At 42.6% G+C, this 22070-nt stretch overlaps 2 protein-coding genes across 3 annotated transcripts in view; one reads left to right on the top strand and one right to left on the bottom strand.

Annotated features, from left to right (window-relative positions):
• LOC117369429 (protein-glutamine gamma-glutamyltransferase E-like) overlaps window positions 1-278 on the bottom strand; it is a 43915-nt gene extending 43637 nt beyond the window's left edge. Inside the window, exon 1 of the mRNA XM_033964002.1 lies at window positions 187-278. Within this exon, the coding sequence (XP_033819893.1) occupies window positions 187-193 (7 nt within the window). The 5' untranslated portion in view covers window positions 194-278. The remainder of the gene's footprint in view (window positions 1-186) is intronic.
• A 19220-nt stretch (window positions 279-19498) lies between these two features.
• Window positions 19499-22070, top strand: part of LOC117369430 (protein-glutamine gamma-glutamyltransferase E-like) — a 43087-nt gene continuing 40515 nt past the window's right edge. For both annotated transcript variants that reach the window (XM_033964005.1, XM_033964006.1), the window contains exon 1: window positions 19499-19562. The gene's annotated coding sequence lies outside the window, so the exon portion shown is untranslated. The remainder of the gene's footprint in view (window positions 19563-22070) is intronic.

The following is a 22070-nucleotide window of genomic DNA, read 5'->3' on the forward strand; positions in this document are numbered from 1 at the left end:
TAACTTCTGCTTGTCTCTAGCCGCAACCATTTTGCGTTTTAAAAAATATTGTAACATCTTTTTTCCAGAAAAGGAATATAATAAAAATGGAGAGGACTAAATGCCATTAGAACAACTGGTCTTGCAGCTGAATCACTACTTAGGTAACACATCATAGTGAATTAGTTTCTAATCCCTTGCACTCACCTGCCATAATCTCTTCTTCCTCCTTCTGCGTGTCTCTTTCCTCCTATTGCTTTCCTATTGGAAGAGCAGGGCTAGATATAATGATACCAAAGACGTTCTGAGATGGCCAGATTTATAATCCAAGCTCGGTGCTTCTTCCCTTCTTTTTTAAGTCACTGAAAATTCAAATGAGGTGGGCGAGGCTTCTTGTGACGATTTGAAGATGCTTCTTTATGTTACTCAAATTTGGGAGTGAGCATGAAAATCTTGTGCACTCCATGGAACGTGTCATATGTTCTCCACCTTCTGACTCAGTCAGGCCAAATGTTACCTTGTGTCCTGGAACTGCATTTACTTGACTTGGTGTTGCATTTTTATAAGAACATAAGAATTGCCGTTGCTGGGTCAGACCAGTGGTCTGGTGGACCCTTAGGTCAAAGGTCAGCACCCTAACTGAGACTAGCCCTACCTGCATATGTTCTGGTTCAGCAGGAACTTGTGTAACTTTGTCTTGAATCCCGGGAGGGTGTTTTCCCCTATAACAGCCTCCGGAAGAGCGTTTCAGTTTTCCACCACTCTCTGGGTGAAGAAAAACTTCCTTACGTTTGTACGGAATCTATCCCCTTTTAACTTTAGAGAGTGTCCTCTCGTTCTCTCTACCTTGGAGAGGGTGAGCAACCTGTCTTTCTCTACTAAGTCTATTCCCTTCAGTATCTTGAATGTTTCGATCATGTCCCCTCTCAGTCTCCTCTTTTCAAGGGAGAAGAGGCCCAGTTTCTCCAATCTCTCACTGTACGACGACTCCTCCAGCCCCTTAACCATTTTAGTCGCTCTTCTCTGGACCCTTTCGAGTAGTACCGTGTCCTTCTTCATGTACGGCGACCAGTGCTGAACACAGTATTCCAGGTGGGGGCGTACCATGGCCTGGACAGCGGCATAATAACCTTCTCCGATCTGTTTGTGATCCCCTTCTTAATCATTCCTAGCATTCTGTTTGCCCTTTTCGCTGCCGCCACACTTTGCGTGGACGGCTTCATTGACTCGTTGACCAGTACTCCCAAGCCTCTTTCCTGGGGGGGGTGGGGGGGGTCTCTCTGAGTACTGTACTGGACATCCTGTATTCATGTATAAGATTTTTTTGTTACTGACATACACCTCATTTGCCACGTTGCGGCCCATTTCTCAAGCGTGTTTCTGTCACGTTGCAGGTCTTCGCAATCCTTCTGTGTCTTCACTACTCTGAATAGCTTCTTATCGTCTGCAAATTGTCCTGTGGGTAATGTTCCCTGTAAGCTTTATAGGAGGTACAAGAGACCCCCCTCTCCCCCCATTCATCAGAATTGTATTTCAAGTTGAACTTTGGACATGATACGAAAGACATGAACTAAAGCATTCTTATTGACAACTTTGGATGTTTAGGGAAAATTTCTATTGCTTCATTGAGTATATTCACTATATGGTGCTATGATAATATGAAAAATGCATTATTAATGAATGAGTAATTTATAGCTTTTACAAACAAATTTAAATACGTGTAAGGTTTTAGCTTCTTTTGTGCTGGAGTTTGCATATTCATCAGAGATATTAAGAATATTTCAATCACTGTGAGGTTTATAGAAACATACGGGTCCCACTTCTTTGAATCTGCTTTCAATTCCAAACTTCAATCCACCTTCCAAGCACCCAATATCTGTCTTATCATTCTCGCTGTAGTTCCCCCACCTGAGCTCTGTGTATCGATGCACCTTCTTGTCCAGTTTGTCTGTCTTGACTATATTGTAAGCTCTTTTGACCAGGGACTGTCTCTGCTCTGTTTTAATGTACAGTGCTGGGTATGTCTAGTAGCGCCATAGAAATGATTAGTAGTACTGTTGTAGCATGGAATGTTCCTACTCTTCGGAGATTCCACATGGAATGTTGCTACTCTTTAGGAATTCCAAATAATAGCAAGATTCCAGAATCTCAAAGAACGATAACATTCCGGAATCCTGACTCGATACGTTGGGCTCCGTCTCTGGCAGTCTTCAAATGTAGACTCAAAGCTGCTTTCAAATCCAACCGCCAACCCACCTTCCAAGCACCAGTTTCTGTCTTATCATTCCCTCTGTAATTCCCTCATCTGACCACTGTATTGATGCTCCTTCTTGTCCAGTCTTGTGTGTCTTGACTAGATCGTAAGCTCTCTTCTGTTTATTGATGTATAGATCTGCGTATGTCTAGTGGCGCTATAGAAATGATTAGTGGTAGTACTAGAAGCTGTCTGAACGCTCAGTGACATCACAATGCATCTGGGTCATACCCAGAATTCTTGATGACATCATAATGCAGCTGTATATGGTTCCCCCACCTGAGCACTGTGTATTGATGCACCTTATTGTCCAGTTTGTCTGTCTTGACTAGATTGTAAGCTCTTTTGAGCAGGGACCGTCTCTTTTGTATTTTGGTATACAGCACTGAGTATTTCTAGTAGCACTAAAGAAATAACCGGTACTAGTAATAGATGTCTTAATGCTCAGTGACATCACAATGCATCTGGGTCATACCCAGAATTCTTGATGACATCATAATTCAACTGTATATGGTTCCACCACCTGAGCACAGTGTATTGATGCACCTTCTTGTCCAGTTTGTCTGTCTTGACTAGATTGTAAGCTCTTTCGAGCAGGGAGTGTCTCTTCTGTGTTTTGACGTACAACGCTGCGTATGTCTAGTGACGCCATAGAAATGATAACTTGTAGTATTTACCAAAGAGCATTGCATGCATTAAAGAATGTTACATAGTTGAGTTACTGTTAATGCCCCACCCAAAACACTGGACTAATTAGAAAAAATTTGTAATGAGCCGTGTCACATGAAAGTGCATGGAAATTAGTTTATTGCTGTTAAAATGGATTAATGCATTAACATATAATTAGTATTAATGTGTCTTGAATGTAAACATCACCTCAGTGACTGTAGTTAAATTTTATATTAGCCAGTGGGGATCTGATTTCCCATGATGTCACAATGAGCCAAGGGTCCCTCCCCCTCTACGTTCTTAAATAGCCCTCAAATCTGACTTCCTTTAAGTAGTGAAGGAGCAAGCCCTCCCTTCCCCCACTTATCTCCCCAATATCCTGATCAAAAGATTCAGGAGCTTAATGTATCCCCTCAATCTCCTTCCCTCCCCCATCCTCTCTATCCCTTCAGAAATCTTCGGCAGGAGGCAGATTTTCTTCCTCTTCCACTGTGGCTGATTTAAAATTGATATTTGATGGTTTGTGTGCTTTTGACTTCCATGTGCTTCCAGGTGAATTTTAGTTTTAAGACTGGATTCATGAATTAAGTACATCAAATGTTAAAACTATGGCCGAGGCCTGATTTTTTAAATAAAGTTTTGTCCTATTGTCTATTTCGGTGGTCTTCACTTATTTTTTATGTTCGAATGATTTTTATTGAAGGAAAGAAATTGGGCAACATTGAAGAACATACCAAGATAAACCGTAATGCATATGTATACAACACAAGCAGAGCCACCCCTCTGAAATCTCCACTCTTTCAAACAATAGAATCAATATCATTCCTTCAAACATTATATATATAAAAAAACAACACCTTCCCCCCCCCCCAATGGAAGGTGACTCTGGTACCCGGGAAATAGGAACTATTCAAGATACTGCAGAAACTTAACTTAAATCATTGAGAACCACGTTGCGAGCTCTAGGAGAGAGAGACTGGAGGTAACATAGTAGATGATGGCAGATAAAGACCCAAATGGTCCATCTAGTCTTCCCAACTTGATTCAATTTAAAAATTTGTTGGGTTTTTTTTTCCTTCTTCTTCTTAGCTATTTCTGGGCAAGAATCCAAAGCTCTGCCCAGTACTGTTCTTAGGTTCCTCAAGTCACCGTCAAAGCTCACTCCAGTCCATCTACACCCTCCCATGGGTTCCAAATCTGCAAAAACAAACGAGTACGTTTAGGAGATCTACAAACCTCCCATACCTCAAACAAAAGTATCCGGTGGAATTGGTTTCTCCAATACCAAAAACTGGGGGTAGGGGTGGGTGGGGAACCACCTCGCATAAAACATTTATGACCCACTATGTAGGCCTTCTGAAATAAGAGGCGTTTCCCTACACCATAAACCCCTCAAGCGACTGCTCTACCAAATAATGCCCTTCCTTGGGGAACCCACCACCTAAATATCCCATAAAGTGATCAAATATTTCACTTATTTTTTAAGTCTGGCCAACTTTGGATCCAAATCAGCTGGAGAAGAGCCGCCAGTTATCTCCCCTTGCGAAGTCTTGATACTGCTGATCAGTGTATGTCAATGTCATTCACCCTCTAGCCTTCCTTCAGACTTTTATTGGGTGTATCCTCTAGGGAGTAGGCATTTCCAAATACATTCTCTTCACCTATTGAGAAATGTCTTGTCCTTCACGCGTGCAGCTCTTCCTCTGTTTTACTTCCCCCTTTCTGTCATGAGCTTGGGTAAAGAGTCAGGGAATAACAGACAAAATGACAACGAGGACTGTCCCAGAGGTCTCCAGGGGCCACTATTGGCCCCTGGGCCTTTTCATTGAAGAACACTGGTCTATTTAACAAAATCATTGACCTAGAAGCTACCACTAGGAACCAGCGGCCAATGTTAGGCACCTATGTTGGAGGCGCCCAACTAGATAGGTGCCTAGCAAGAAAGAGTGATTCTGTAACTAGGTGCCTCTAAAAAATTTAGGTGGCCTTAAAAAAAATAGGCGCTAAGCATGATAGGCGTGGGCGTGGCTATGTGTTGGGTGCCTTGTTATAGAATCGCTGCTCTTAAGCATGCTTAAGTGCTCGCATGGCCGCCTAACTTTTAGTTATGCCTAGAGATGGCCTATTTATTGGGCGCCTCCAAAATAGGTGCCACTCAACGCGATTCGCCAAACAGCACCTATCTGCCTATAGCGGCGCCTAACCTTTGGACGCTTCTTATAGAATTTGCCCCTAAATCATTGACGTGGTTGCAACCGCTGAACCATGGGTGAGTGATAACCAGGATTGGAAGGTATCTTTTCAGTAAAGATAGTAGGTGAGAACTTTATATAACATGGGCAAAATAAAAACCACTGAGATACACATAGGCCTTCTTTTACCAAGGTGCGCTAACCGATTTAGCGCGTGCTACACGTGTGCATGTTAGCCTATGGATGCATTAGCATTTAGTGCGCGCTAAATTGATTAGCGTACCTCAGTAAAAGAGGGAGATAGTGGCATAGCGAGGGTGAGAGGTGCCCCCCCCCTGCCGCACGCATATCCCCATACCTCTAGTTGTTCACTGCCATGAGTAACAACGTCAAGGTGCTCCTCGAGACCCCGGCGTCTCTCCCTCTGATGTCACTTCCTACGCAAGGCCCCTGGAAGTGATGTCGGTGGGAGAGCTGACGCGGTCGTGAGGAACACGTTGAAGTTGTTGCTCACGGTGGGGAAGGACTAGAGGCACAGGGGAAGGGATGGGGGCAAGCATGCGTGGCAAGGGGAGGAGTGGCAAGAAGTTGAGGAGGGGTGCCAGTGCCCTCGTCAACATGGCACCCGGGGTGGACCACCTCCCTTAGCCCCTCCTTACTACGCCACTGGATACACAGTAAGCAAGGAACATCTAAGAACATAAGGACATAAGAATTGTCGCTGCTGGGTCAGACCAGTGGTCCATCGTGCCCAGCAGTCCGCTCCCGCGGCAGCCTTTAGGTCAATGACCAGTGCTCTAAATGAGTCTAGCTTTATCTATGTACGTTCTGGTTCAGCAGGAACTTGTCTAACTTTGTCTTTAGTCCCTGGAGGGTGTCCCTATAACAGACTCCAGAAGAGAGTTCCAGTTTTCTACCACTCTCTGGGTGAAGATGAACTTCCTTACGTTTGTACGGAATCTATCCCCTTTCAACTTTAGAGAGTGCCCTCTCATTCTCTCTACCTTGGAGAGGGTGAGCAACCTGTCTTTATCTACTAAGTCTATTCCCTTCATTATCTTGAATGTTTCGATCATGTCCTCTCTCAGTCTCCTCTTTTCAAGGGAGAAGAGGCCCAATTTCTTTAATCTCTCGCTGTACGGCAACTCCTCCAGCCCCTTAACCATTTTGGTCGCTCTTCTCTGGATCCTTTCGAGTAGTACAATGTCCTGTTGGGCTTCCGCGTAAGTGGGTTGCTGGGCACGATGGACCTCAGGTCTGACCCAGCAGAGGCATTGCTTATGTTCTTATGTATGGCGACCAGTGCTGGACGCAGTATTCCAGGTGGGGGGGGGGGGGCGTACCATGGCCCGGTACAGCGGCATGATAACCTTGTCCGATCTGAATTATTGTGATTTGTCTAGAAGAAACCTAGAGTTCAACATCTATGCACTAGCTACCATCACATGGGGAAGAGATAAATAAAAGCGTGTTAGAGAGTGGCAGCTCCAGGACTAATTAAAATGAGAGAATTACTGCCCTTTATTATGCAAGATATATTTCACAAGAAAATTAGTCAAGAAGCTCACGCTTGGCACAGTGTTACTGCCTGGTACTTACAAATGGAGGCAAAGTGAGTTCATCGTCCAGGAATGACCGCCTACAGCTTCATTTGCTTATCGGTGACTCTCCGGCCATTTCCTGCTGCAGTTAACCAGTCACTATATCTTTGCTGAAACTGACTGGCTAGTGCCGAAATACAAGCCAGCTATGTTGGGGACATTCCAGCAGTGTTTCAGGGGTGGAGTCCGTTAGGACATAAATAAGATTACTCTATATAAATAGCCCTATCTTTATGCACAGCTATACGATGGGAGGGAGGGAGGGTACTGGGGGAAGGCAACCTAGAAAAAGACTTGGGGGGTATTGGTGGATAAAACAATGAAGCCGGCGGCGCCATGTGCAGCGGCCTCAAAGAAAGCGAACAGAATGTTGGGCAGTGTCCAAAAACTGGCACTACCAGAACGAAGGAAATGATCCTGCCGCTGTATAGAGCAATGATGCGCCTGCATCTGGAGTACTGCGTCCGATACTGGTCGCCGTACCTTAAGAAGGATATGGCGATGCTCGAGAGGGTCCAGAAAAGAGCAACAAGGATGATAAAAGGCATGGAAAACCTTTCCTATGCTGAAAGGCTAGAGAAGCTGAGGCTCTTTACCCTGGAAAAGCGGAGACTTAGAGGGGACATGATAGAGACTTATAAAATCATGAAAGGCACAGAGAAGGTGGAGAGGGACAGATTCTTCAGACTAGCGGGGGCAACAAAAACAAGAGGGCATTCAGAAAAACTGAAAGGAGACAGATTCAAGACGAATGCTAGGAAGTTCTTCTTCACTCAGAGGGTGGTGGACACCTGGAATGCGCTCCCAGAAGAGGTGATAGGACAGGGTACAATTTGGGGTTTCAAAAAGGGATTGGATGACTTCCTGAAGGAGAAGGGGATTGAAGGATACAGATAGAGGGTAACTATACAGGACACTGAATGAATAGGGAATACACGATTTAGGTAAAGGATCACTTACAGGTCATGGACCTGGGGGGCTGCCGCGGGAGCGGACTGCTGTGCACGATGGACCCCTGGTCTGACCCGGCAGAGGCAATGCTTATGTTCTTATGTATAGCTCTGAATATTGAGATAACTATAAAGGTGCGAGCTGGCTTAAAAATACAGGGCCTGATTCCATAAAAGGCGCCTAATTTGTAAGTGTGTTTGCCAATTCACTACTAGGCACCGCTTGTGGTGCCTAGGTGTGCGTGCTTATTTTATTATTAAAATTTTCTATTCCACCTATCAACTAGGCGGATTACAAATGAACGTGCATAAAATGAGACCTACCCAAAAATACAAATTCATACAAAAAAACACACAAACTCGGTAAAAAGAATTCAGCAAATAAAAAGATCCTAGTGGTTTTTAGCATCGGGAGCAGAGCGCGGCATTCAGCGCGGCTCCTGGCGCTAAAAAAAATGCTAGCGTGGTTTAGTAAAAAGGGGGCCAAAGTTGTAAATATAATCTCAATGGTCCATTCAATGCATTCCGCAATTTGGGGCCAGCTAAAGAAATAGTGATGCCTGTTGCTGGATACCTAACTCGAATGCCTAGGGATGCTTAAGTCTACCTTGCCTATTCTCCACCCTCTAATTATGCCTACTTTTCAGTTATGCATCATTAGGTGCTGCATGGATACCTGCGCATAACCTAAATTAGCAATTTAAAAAAATGATTTTATGGATTTTTTGGAATGGCGTGAACCATCACCACGCCATTTAACTCATTTTTTTTTAAAAAATTAAGTTGTATGTGAATTTTAGTTAGGTGACGCAAGGTGCCACTGATGTATGCATCTAGCAGCACCTAACCTAAGCACCATGTATAGAAACATGATGGCAGATAAAAGCCAAATGGCCCATCCGCAGCATCCACTATCCTCTCCCTATTGGCTAAGACTCTTTACACCTGCATTAAGAACATAAGAACATAAGAAGTTGCCTCCGCTGAGGCAGACCAGAGGTCCATCTCGCCCAGCGGTCCGCTCCCGCGGCGGCCCATCAGGCCCATTGCCTGAGCATTGGTCCCTGACTATCCCTATGACCTACCTCTACTCCTATCTGTACCCCTCAATTCCTTTATCCTCTAGGAACCTATCCAAACCTTCTTTGAAGCCTTGTAACGTGCTCCGGCCTATCACAGCCTCCAGAAGCGCATTGTGCATTGTGAGGTCTTAGAACCTTATGATTTTAGGCTAAGGCTCTTAACATTTGCATCTTCTCTCCCTATTGGCTAAGGCTCTTAACATTTGCATTGTGAGGTCATAGAGCTTTAGGGTAATAGAAACATAGAAACATGATGGCAGATAAAGGCCAAATGGCCCATCCACAGCATCTACTATCCTCTCCCTATTGGCTAAGGCTCTTAACATTTGCATTGTGAGGTCATAGAGCTTTATGGTAATAGAAACGTAGAAACAGGATGGCAGATAAAGGCCAAATGGCCCATCCAGTCTCTCCATCCGCAGCATCCACTATCTCCTCCACTCCCTATTGGCTAAGACTCTTTACACCTGCATTGTAAGGTCTTAGAACCTTAAGATTATAGGCTAAGGCTCTTAACACTTGCATTGTGAGGTCATAGAGCTTTATTATTATAAGCTAAGCCTCTTAACACTTGCATTGTGAGGTCGTAGAGCTTTATGATAATAGAAACATAGAAACAGGATGGCAGATAAAGGCCAAATGGCCCATCCAGTCTCTCCATCCGCAGCATCCACTATCTCCTCCACTCCCTATTGGCTAAGACTCTTTACACCTGCATTGTGAGGTCTTAGAACCTTAAGATTATAGGCTAAGGCTCTTAACACTTGCATTGTGAGGTCATAGAGCTTTATTATTATAAGCTAAGCCTCTTAACACTTGCATTGTGAGGTCATAGAGCTTTATGGTAATAGAAACATAGAAACAGGATGGCAGATAAACACCAAATGGCCCATCCAGTCTCTTCATCCGCAGCATCCACTATCTCCTCCTCTTCCTATAGGCTAAGGGGCTCATAATAATAATAATAAAATATGTCTAAAAACCCGCCTAAATCGGTACTTGGATGATCTAAAAGACAAGTCGTCCGGGTTTTAGACGTATCTCAAAATGACTTAGGCCCTTTCAGAGTTGCTGTATGACCCGAGCAAAAAGGGGCGTTTTAGGAGAAGTGGCGAGGGCGGGTCGTGGGCTGATCTAAACTTAGTCGTACTGCAAGTAGAACCGAAAATTTAACGAGGCTGCCTGGACGGAACTAGGACCTTGTGACTTAGGCCATGTAAAACCAGGTCTTAAGTGGCAAAAAGGTATCCAAAGTGACCAGATAAGCACTGCAGACACAAAGAACAGACCCCCACACACTGCCCCAGTGATCACTGACTTCCCAGCACCTGCTATAGGAAAGTCTAGTAGAGCTGCACAGAGCTGTCTTAAGTAGCCTAGCGGGTGGGCTAGTGAACCATAAAGAGGAGGAGCCAGGCCCATAAGCCACTCTGACCACTACATTCATGGTGGAAAATGTGAGCCCTCTAAACCCCCCCAATCCTACTGTACTGCCATATAGGTGGCACCTGCAGCCAAAACAACTATTGGGGTTGTAGACAGGTGTGTCTAGTAGATTTTGGGCAGGGCTCACCGTGACCTATAAAGGAGTTATGGTGAGATGTTTATGTGGCACCCTTTTTGTGAAGTTGGCATCAGTGTCCTGTAAGGTGCCCCCCACTACTCTGTTGCCATGTGTTTGCTGGCCCCTCCCACACCCAAAAGTACTTATTCTAGGTGTTTATGACTTGGACAAATTTTTGGATGCGAATGGGGTATAAAGATAGACAACTTAGCGGTCTGGGCGATCAATACGGCTGAATGTACAAGTAGACGATTCTCGAAAAAAAAAATATATATATATAAAATTATTTTGGATGTATTTTTCGAGAATGGACTTTAGCTACTGCCGACTTGGGGTGACTAGCGACTTAGGCCCAAAACGGATTTAGACGTTTCTTTTGATTATGCCCCTCCAACTGATTAAAGTAGAGGTGGATCCAGTCGCTGTTAGGAAAAGGGTGAAGACTTTTTATTTGGTCATTTTTACCTCAGGTTATCTTTCTGATGTGATATGTTTTGAGATTTTACATGTATTAGTTGATGTTATGTTGATGCGTTTAATTTTTCGAATGTTTTATTGTAAATCAATTAGAACTAGTCATGATTGATGGGTTATAAATATATTCCCAACATAACAAAGACAGCAGAAATACCATGTACAACAAAATCCGTTGAGAAAAAGATCAGCTCGGACTTCCTGTTAGTTGCTTAAAAAAAGGGTGAAAAATCATCAAAGAATAATGCCAAGCCCTAGGATAATTCCAGGGTTGAATTTTTCTTCTTAATAATTCAATAGTCAGGGACGATATTTAGCTGTGGTAGTCAGAGCTTAAGAAAAATGCTAGCCACTATGATTAAAATGAAATCAGAGGTTCAGCACCAGTAGCCAGACAGCAGCCAGTGCTGAATATCTGGCTTCGGTGCGATCCATAACGAGGGGTGGATGCCTACAATGACCTCCCTGTAGAGGAGGTGGAGGACAGGGTCAGAGCCCATGGGCACCAGGTCAAACTTTGTCCCCAAGTCATTCTCTAACAACTTGAGACTAGTATCAATATGTAAAAACTTAAAGCATTTTAGACAACTGGCAACTGAATTCAATGATTTAATTTAAAAAAACCCAAAACCTGCAGAAGCTGCTTTTGGATTTAAATGAACTACTGTTAAATGACATAATTTGTGCCTTGTCTGCCTTTGATGTGGCAACAAGAGTCTTGTCTGCTGATCAGACTTCTACCATCTGTAACGTCCTTCCATCATGTGTCCGGCTACTTAAGCATTATGCATCCCTCCTCTCACCTGCATGAGCAGCTTCGGAACCCGCTCCCAATCGGCTTCAGAACCCCTCTCCTTGATCAAATTCAACATGCTCCTCCCGTCCCCTGATCAGTTTCTGACCAACCCTCTCACGTTGTTCCCAAATCCTAGCAACACCACCTACCCCCAGATATATAACCGACCTTTTCTAGTTTCAAGTTTCAAGTTTATTCGAAATTTGATGAATCGCTTATACATAAAATACTAAGCGATGTACATTAAAATCCAAATTTGAATGTACAATAAAATACAAAATAATGATAACACATAAAATACTAAGCGAATTACTATAAAATCCAAATTTGAAAATACGTTAAGATACAAGGTAATAATAATAATAATAATAAATAAATAAAAAAAGGGGGTTTGACCTACAGACCAACAGACTCAACTGGATGGAAGGGAAGAGGGATTCAGGTTACAATATTAATCATTTTAAAAAAAGAGAAACAGGAAAGGAGAAAACATTAGGAGGGGTAGTTGTTGTTTTTTTTAAATAAAAGACTGCTGTACTGCAATTATTCCATATAGGAGGTAAACGCATCTTTAAACAGAAGGGTTTTTAAATTAGTTTTGAAACGGCTAATATCTTTTTCGTCTCTAATATATTGGGGGAGAGAATTCCAGGTTTGAGGGGCAACTACTGAGAATATATCGTGTCGTCTTGTGCCGATCACTTTCAAAGAAGGGACCACCAAAAGACCTTGGCTTGATGAGCGAAGGGAGCGAGAAGAGTTGTATGGAATGAGTACCCTGTTTATGAATTGCGGTTCGTTTGTGGATAAAGTTTTAAATACCAAAAGTGAAATTTTGAAGATGATACGATGATTGATGGGAAGCCAATGAAAAAGGAGCCCTAAGGTGGTGTGGGCAAAAAGCAGAGATGTTAGTACAATGTTCCCCTGGTCGTTCACGGTCGGCGGTTCGCGGTCCCAGTGATTCGCGATATTTTCTGACCGCTTACCGCCGACAAGGAGAGGGCAGCGGGAGAGGCAGGAGAGAGCAGCCGGAGCACAGGAAATCACTCGTGGTATGCTCCAACCACCTCTTCCTGTACTAAGTCTAAAACTATGCCACTCAAAAAAATTCCTTGACAAAACCTTCACCTTCCAGGCCGCCAAACTAAATCCATGGCTAGCCCAAATGGTCCTCAAGGCCCCCAACTACCTTGACTTCAGAAAATTACTAAAAAAACCACCTATTCCAAGACCAGGACCCTTAATACCCCTTCATTAACCTCCACCTCTCCCCTACTGTACCCCCCCCTTGACTCCCCCCTCTCCCCCTTACTTCTCTTCGCTGTTCGCAACTCTGATCAATCTTGTATTGAACCACTTGTAACTCTGTTTAATTAATGTGAACCGCCTAGAACTCATCTGGGAATGGCGATATACAATAATAAAGTTATTATTATTATTATAAGTCGGGCCTGCTCCTGATTGGATAAGGCCTGACTTAGTACAGGAAGAGGCAGTCGGAGCGTACCGCGAGTGATTTCCTGCACCCATGGGGCTCCGGCTGCTCTCCTGTTGCCCTCTCCCGCTGCCCTCTTCAGGCTCCCCCTGAAAAACCGTATTTGGGGTTTTTCGAGATTCGCGGGGGTTCCTGGAACGAAACCCCCGCGAATATCGGGGAAGTACTGTAAATGTACCTCATTGTCTGCTATACATATGAGAACTAAGTCATTATTTCTTTCTATAGAGGAAATAAACAATGCTTAACTTCTCTCTGAAGCGAGCTGTATTAGAAAGCACCAAACACCAAACCTGAGCAATTATTTGCACGGTTCAGCACTGCTCCATTCTGTTCATTTACTCATCCACGTTGAGTCTGACTGACAAGAGGCCTGAAGCGTTTTCGCATAGCTAAGAAGCTTCCCTGAATTTCAGCTCAGAAAGATAATTAGGTGAATTTTGAGAAGAGCTTCCACAAGGTTTGGAATGTTTTGGGGGGGTGTGGTTGAAAGCTGGTCATATGGCCAAAAATATACATACACACGTGGCGTGTCAGCTGCTAGCACCAATATTTTGCATCAAAACTCAGTGCGTAAATTTACACCCTTATGTTTAGTGGCATGACAATGTCTGTATTGGTCCTTGTTAGCATCGGTGTTTGGCGGAAAAAGCTGAAGGGTTGATATTCAGCTAGCAGTGAAAGTAAATCAGATCCCTTTAAGGGCTCCTTTTACGAAGGTGCGCTAGTGGTTTTAGCACGCGCACGCTAGACGCCTCCATAGAGCTTGCGTTAGTATTTTTCATTTAGCACGGGGTTTGCGCGCGCTAAAAAACGCTAGCGCACCTTAGTGAAAAGAGCCCTAAGTCTTTGACTTTACACAAACAATTAGTGCATACCAGGATGAATTTTCTTTTTTTTTTTTTTTTTTTGTAAATCTTTATTCATTTTTTTTTTAAACTCACAAAATACAATAATTTTATACTTTAACAATACTTATTATATCATCAAATTATAGCTTTCATCAAATATCCTCCCTCCCTTATATCCAACAATTAATCATAAACAAAAGAAATCATAAAATATTTCCACCCCCCCCCCCACTCCACCCTGGCTGTGTATGAACATAAGGGAATTAATATTTATTCTATAAAATAATTTCAATCTTTACAGTACACTTCTCCCTCGTTATTCGCAGGGGATAGGGGCAGAGCCGGACCGCGAATGGTGAAAAACCGCAAATATCCGGCTCTGACCCACCCCCGCCTCCCTTCCGCCTTCCCCTGGCATCCCGACCTTACCTGGTGGTCTAGCTGGTTTTTGGGGCAGGAACGATCTTCCTACGCTCCTGCCCCATGCAGATAGCCATTAAGAAATGGCTGTGGGGAGTTTTTTTTCCCTCCTCCCCCCCCCCCCCCAAAAAAAATTGCGATTATGTGAAATCGCGAGTAGGGAAACCGCGAATGGGGAGGGGGAAGTGTATCTTGTTAATGGCTCCCAAATAACCAGACATTTTTTAAAATTTCCCTGCTGCATAACAATTATCCTTTCCATTTTGAATATGTGGCATTAAGAGTTCCACCAAAAGCTGTAATTCAGCCTCTTCCAATTTTTCCAGTTATTCGCAACCCCTGTCATAATGAGTAGAAGCCTGTTATTATTAGAGGATATTTCGCTTTTAGCCCTCATTGACATGCCAAACAATACGGTGTCATAGGATAATGCCACTGGATTTTCTAACAAATTATTTATTTGACCCTGTATTGATTTCCAAAAAGCAAGAAACCACATCTCCAAGTTCTGGAAAAAACAAGCTCCGATCCGCATAGGAAGGAGCGAAGACAAATCGGCCGAAGCCTTGGGGCCAATCGGCAAGGAGTAAGGGGAGGGGGCGAGCTAGATTGGGGGTGAGCGGAAGGGAGGCCGTCCCTCTCGATCCGGCATCACACGAGGCGGACGCGGGTTCATGATTTGCTATTCTGCTCATTTGATGACAGTTGTGATGTAATAGTGCTGTTATGGCTGCGGCCAAATAAAATTCCACATTAGTTGAAAACGCCCGAGTATCGTCATTGTTTCACGACAGATCGCAGGGGGGGGGGAGGGAGGGGGGTTAGAGCAACAAGTGCTGAGTGCACGATTTGTCATTAATTTTCTCTTCTGTACCCAACTATTTACTGTTCACTGAGCACAATACAAATTATATCCAGCAAATAAGTTTTCAGTCCAGTTTTTCTCAAACTATTTTAGCTCTGGCACACTACACGGAGCAAATGTTTTTCGCAGCACATTATAATTGAAATGATAAAATTGCAAACCCTGCAAAATATTAAATTTAAGCATTTTTAAATTTAAAGTTCTTTAAGCTACGTATGAGTAATTGTAACAACGGTGAAACTAAAGTTGATAGAATAGAATTGCTAATTAATACGATGGATGTGCTTGTTTTTGAGTGCAAATTAACTCAAAACATGACTCGATAGTTGACAAGCAAATACCCATTTCATCATCCACCATCTGCGGTTCTCTTTTTCTCAATTTAATTTCTATCAGAACTGAAAATCCAAGTCCACAAAGATGCTTTTATAAGAAGATCCAAATGGTAACAAAGCCTTTGTTGCTCAAGTTAGGATAACTACTGCATAACAAAATAAAAATTAAATTAAAATGATTTGCCATTAGTTTTCAAGGACCAATCACATCAAAGAATGATGCTTGTCTGAGCGGTTGTATCTGTATGCACATAATATTGATAGACTTTTGCATACGTGACGTGCATGTCACCTATTCTAGTGTATACTTATGAAGGGAATTTTTAAGTAAAATTCTGGAGTCTCTTGTGGCACACCCGGAATCTCTTCAGGGCACACAGTTTGAGAGACACTGGTTTAGTCTTTACTCATCAACCAATAGATATCCAATTCCCAGACTAGTGAGTCATCAAACTTCTTAAAGTAATAGCTATGCAATTAATTAGCACGGATCTGGTCTCATTCTGGCGAGTCCAGACCTTTCTCTTCCTACTCCACCTAATTAGTAGGGACATATTTTGTTCTGGCAGTGAATAATGCGAAGTTGCAATATCACGGTTGTGAGTTACTGGAAAATTCTGTTTCACTGGTTTCCCTCCAGTCTTCCACAGAGCTAAACACCTCTAAATGATTTTCTGAGTTAAACCAATGGGGTTAAATGCTGAAATCGAATGGATAACATTGATTTAATGAAGGGAAATATATCAGCTGATAGGTCTGCCGGAGGGTTAGATTACGTTAAGAGTGATGCCATCACCTTTTGGGTATATAATGAAAGAAAGCCGCCACCATATTTCCTGGTTAAAACTGATGAACGCGGGGAGCATGAGTCTATTGACATACGGTAACTTTTTTTTAACAATAATACTTATTAAGAAATGCTTAAAGTATTGTCAAATTCGGCATTAACATTGCTACTATATTATATGTATTTGCAGGGGGAATTCCTTGATATAGCCCTTGCAGGTGAAACATAGTTCTATGTTGGAGCGCTTACCCCCATCCGCGTAGACTAATCTCTTTCTCTACAAGTACTCTTCTATCAGAAACTATTTAAAGTATTTAAAATGAAAACTAACTTAAAATATTTAAAGTATTTATGAGACCGATGACGATCCTGGTGCTTGTGTGTATAAACTTTGAATCATACAAGCTGCACCGCCAAGGTCTGTGAGGTATAGCTCTTAAGACTTTTTTGCTTTGGTTTGATATTTCTGGTCTTAAGTATAATAACGTCACTGAAAATATAAAGCCTGTTTTGACTTGTACAGTATTCTTAAGAACTGCCAGGCATTAAAGACCAGCGAGTGCAATGCACTGGGTGTGGCACGGCACCAACAAAATTAAATTTCCAGTTTATTTTGATATGGTCTGCAGAGGTGTTGCAAAATAATGTGAGCCAGCTCGAATGGAATTCGCTGCTCCCCACAAGAACTGTTTATTGTAAATGCCATATCATGTAAACACCACAGTCAACTTAAGTGTAGGGCATGCGGACTGTCATTTTCCAAATATCTTCTCTAATAAGCTGGGAGTTATGTGATGGAGGAGGCTGTTTGTGTAAGAGATTAAAAATGAAATAAAACCTGGGATGCCACTGGGTTCAGACGATGCTAGCATTGGCAAATGGTGTCCCCTGCTCTCTAGTAGCATCTCATTCCAGCAGTGGTGTAGCGAGGGCAAGAGGCGCCCCTTCCACGCCCTCGTCTCATTCTTGACCCCCCTGCAGTACGCACACTGCCGCGACCGACAACGTCAACGTGCTCCTCACAATCGTGTCCCCTCCCTTTGACGTCACTTCCTATACGTGGCACCTGGAAGTGACATCAGCAGTGGCGAGGAGCATGTTCAAGTTGTTATGACGGTGGACAATTAGAGGTGTGGGGGAAGGGAAGGGGGTATGTGTGCGGCGGGGGGGGAGAGAAGTGGGACGAGGTGGGGTAGAGTGGAGAAGGGGTATCGGCGCCCCCACCATGATGATAGCCAGGGTGGAATGCCTCCCTCCCGACCCGCCTAACTACACATTCCAGACCTATCACACAGTTACCCTTTCTTTTACTAAGGTGCGCTAACCGATTAGCGCGCGCTAATTGATTTAGGATGCACTAAACACGAACGCATCTATAGACTAACATGCTTTTAGCATGCGTTAAATCGATTAGCGTGTGCTAATTGGTTAGCGCACCTTTGTAAAAGAGGGGGATAGGTCCCATATTACCTGTTTCTTCTCAATTATCGTTTGACATTGTTCTCTTTCGTTCTCTCGCTTTGTCTGGCACTCCAAGTTACTTGATACATTAATTGCTGTCACTATACAAATGATTCTTTTGCATTGGAAATCAGCTCAGTTATTGAACACATCATTCTGGTAGGCAACGATTATGATGATTCATAAATATGAATGTAAAGCCAATTCCCTTACTAATAAAAGCTTTAAATCTAATAAAATATGGTCACCGACAGCAAATACAGTGATGCCTTGGAATCCAAACTTAATCCATTCCAGAACCCCGTTCGAGTTCCAAAACGTTCGAGTTCCAAGACAATTTTTCCCATTGAAAATAATGGAAACTGGATTAATCCGTTCCTGGGTCCCACAAACTCAAATTTTAACAGTAAATACACTGGATTTTAGGGGCAGAAACACATACATACAATGTGCAGGGTGTTCGGATTCCAAAGCAGAGTTTGGATTCTGGGGCAAAATTTACTACAAAAAAAAGTTTGGATTCCAAAACGTTCGAGTTCTCGGGCATTCAGATTCCAAGGTACCAGTGTATTTCTTCTGTAACCTAATTTATAGATACTATCCAACTGATATTATTGAGTATAATATATAAATGTAATTTTAATGGTCTTTCATAATCAAAATTAATCTAGTCCCTGGTCTAAATGAGAGTATTTATAGCTGTCTTTGAATAAATGACTTCATACGTATATTGGTAGATAACACAAATGCTTTTGGTCTTCATTGCAACTATGATTTGTACGTAAGCATCATTTTAATTGTAAAATCGCCTTGATTTTGATTTATTCATGTACATTTCTTATGTTAAAATTTCAATAAAAATATTTTTAAAATGAAAAAAATAAATAAATAAAAGCACCCGCCAATCGCGTGCCAATCATGCATCAGCGCCGATTAGAGAATTGTGCCTCTGGCAAAATGTACGTGCCAGAAATCTAGGCTAGGGTTTTCAAGGCCTACATTTCTGGCGCTTACCTTTGACGTGAATCGTGCCTCTGTAGGCGGTTTATGATGCCTAATGCCACTTCCGGCGTTAGCCAGGCCTAGAGTGGCATTAGGCGTGATTCTAGTGCTGGTTTTTTAGGTGCCTAGAAGCCACCTTGAAAATCAGTTTAAAACGCAGTTAAAGCAGCACCTAAAAACCTGGCACCATTTACAGATTATGGGCCTTAGGTCCTCTTTTACAAAATCGTGCTAAGCATTTTAGCATGGATTTAGCGCACACTAAATCAACGCGTGTGCTAACCACTAATGCATCCATAGGATAACATGCACACGTTAGCATTTAGCACGGGCTAAAAAGCTTAGCGCACCTTTGTAAGCTAATGTCTTTTAGTATGTGGTAAGGGTAAAGAGGACAAGACTTGGGTACTGCTTGCTTTTTCTGTGTGTTTTACACAATCAAATTGGTTTAGATATTTTTTTTTTAGACAGGCACCTGGGGTGATGAAGTGTTAGGTGACATCCAGGGTCACAAGGAGCTGCAGTAGGAATTTCACCTTGAACAATTGCATGCCACTGTTTTAATAAGAACTTTGAATGAGTGGTTTTTAGGTCTATCCTTTTCTTTTTTATGGATAGCGGCGCCAGAAACGGTTCAAAGAAGAGCGACCAAGATGATAAAGGGGATGGAACTTCTCTCGTATGAGGAAAGACTAAAACAGTCAGGGCTCTACAGCTTGAAAAAGAGACAGCTGAGGGGAGCTATGATTGAAGTCTACAAAATCCCGAGTGGAGTAGAACAGGTACAAGTGGATCAATTTTTCACTCTGTCAAAAATTACAAAGACTAGGGGACACTCGATGACGTTACACGGAAATACTTTTAAAATAAATAAGAGGAAATTTTTTTGCACTCAGAGAATAGTTAAGCCCTGGAACGCATTGCCAGCGGTTGTGGTAAGAGCACAAGGTAGGGAGAACGAGAGGGCACTCTCTAAAGTTGAAACGTGATAGATTCCGTACGAACATAAGGAAGTTCTTCTTCACCCAGAGAGTGGTAGAAAACTGGAACGCTCTTCCGGAGTCTGTCATAGAGGAAAACACCCTCCAGGGATTCAAGACAAAGTTAGACAAGTTCCTACTGAACCAGAACGTATGCAGATAGGGCTAGTCTCAGTTAGGGCGCTGGTCTTTGACCAGAGGGCCGCCACGTCAGTGGACTGCTGGGCACGATGGACCACTGGTCTGACCCAGCAGCAGCAATTCTTAGTTCTTATGTTTGTCCCCTGAAGCAGCCTTTGTTGTGAAACAAGATGTCCTCGGTGGACTTCTACGGTCTATTGTCCAGAAATATTAAAGAAAAGACCATTTGACCATGAATATACTGTATAATGTGTGTGATTATTGAGCAGACTGGATGGACCATTCAGGTCTTTATCTGCTATCATTTGCTATGCTACTATGGAGGAAGGGTTGTGCAATTGTTACTAATAAGTGCATTAAGATGCTTCAACTATTCACCATCAGATAAGGGACTTACTGTAGAAGAAGATAAGATTAAAAGTTCTTAGAATTTGATATCTTGGACTACGAAAGAGTTGAGGCTTTCCAGCGTATTTCTGAAGAGCCGAAGATGATTAAAGCTTAGCCGCAAGCTTCTGATAATTACTCTCTGCTGTACAAACTGGAACCTTGTTGCTTTTACAAATTTTAGGCCTAAGGAGATAAAAACACTTTAGCCACGAACAAAATTGTGCAAGAATCCAAATGCCTTGAGAACTTTAGAAGAAAGATTAGTTCATGAGCATTTAATTCTGAGTGACTACATTTTTTCAGCAAACCTTGCAAATGAGAAACTGAGACAGATATACGGGCTGCAGGACCAAGGGTCCAGCCTTACAGCAATTACAGGGCTTTGGGTATGTTTCGGGTGAGACAAGTTGAGACTTCATAGGTATGCGTGGGTATGGAGGGGGTGAACTAAATCATGGTGCTATAAAGCTAGAGGTCTGCATTCATTTGAAACTACATAAGAAATGCTGACAAATATTTTTATAGTCTATCGCAGGGGTAGGCAATTCCGGTCCTCAAGAGCCGGAGCCAGGTCAGGTTTTCAGGATATCCACAATGAATATGTATGAGATGGATTTGCATGCACTGCCTCCTTGAGATGCAAATCTATCTCATGCATATTTATTGCGGATATCCTGAAAACCTGACCTGGCTCCGGCTCTCGAGGACTGGAATTGCCTACCCCTGGTCTATTGCAATAAATTGGAAGATACACAAAATACATCTAACACACTTCACACCATATCAGCAAAAAAAGGAACAGGGGTAGTGTTTTGTCACTTCACTTCTTCAAAACGAGTGAAATCACACCACACTAATATACAAAAAGACGCTTTCTCTTTACACCAAAATGACCAAGAACATCTTCTCAGTATCCCATGCACCAGGGAGTTTTCTTGAACTTCAAAAACTAAGGGGTCCTTTTACTAAGGAGCGCAAAGCGTCTTAGCGTGCGCTAAGATGATTAACGCACCTTTGTAAAAGAGGAGATAACACTAACCAGGAGAGGGATCATGGGGTCTCTTAGAGGGCAAAGCTATTTCAGAACCCACTTCCTCCCCCCCTAACCTCCCTATCTAAATTTTTCTATAATTTATGATCCTTGCTTTTAACTATTCTGTGAAAAGGTCACAGCAGAAATTACCAGCGCCAACAACTTTTAACAATTCCAACGTGTGACACTGCAGTTATTTGTCCCCAAAGAACTCCAGCGCTGTCAAAATTTCACTCCCGAAGGGGGAAGGAACAAAATAATTGAAAGATAGAGATTGGTGAAGCGGTTCTGAAATAGCTTTGCGCTATGAGAGATCCCCATGCTCCCTCTCCCTAAATTAAATTCCTTATGGCCTCCAAAATTCTCTTTTCCCACTAGACAGCTGCTGTGTCTTTGTATAAGGTGGTCTAGATATATAAATTAATTTACCAATCAGCCACATAAAGACAAGAAATTAGGTTTTCATGAGCTCAGAAAAGTCATTCTTTCGTTTTAGATCCTTTTACTTTTTCAAGTAGATTTGAATTCTACAATTCCTCTCCCCCCCTACTGCAGATAAAATTACTGGGGCTGTTTTATAGCACAGGATGGGTTAAGTAGGGGGAGAGAAATAACTGATTTATCAGGATGCTGCTATTTGCCTTTTAAGAGGAGAGGAAGGGGAGGCTGTGTTAAAAAAAAAATTATATATTATTTTTTTTTTTGTATAACAATTTTTATTGAAAGAATCAAATAATCAGTACAAT

Source organism: Geotrypetes seraphini, chromosome 11 (assembly GCF_902459505.1).
Source record: "Geotrypetes seraphini chromosome 11, aGeoSer1.1, whole genome shotgun sequence".
NCBI classification, from domain to species: domain Eukaryota; kingdom Metazoa; phylum Chordata; class Amphibia; order Gymnophiona; family Dermophiidae; genus Geotrypetes; species Geotrypetes seraphini.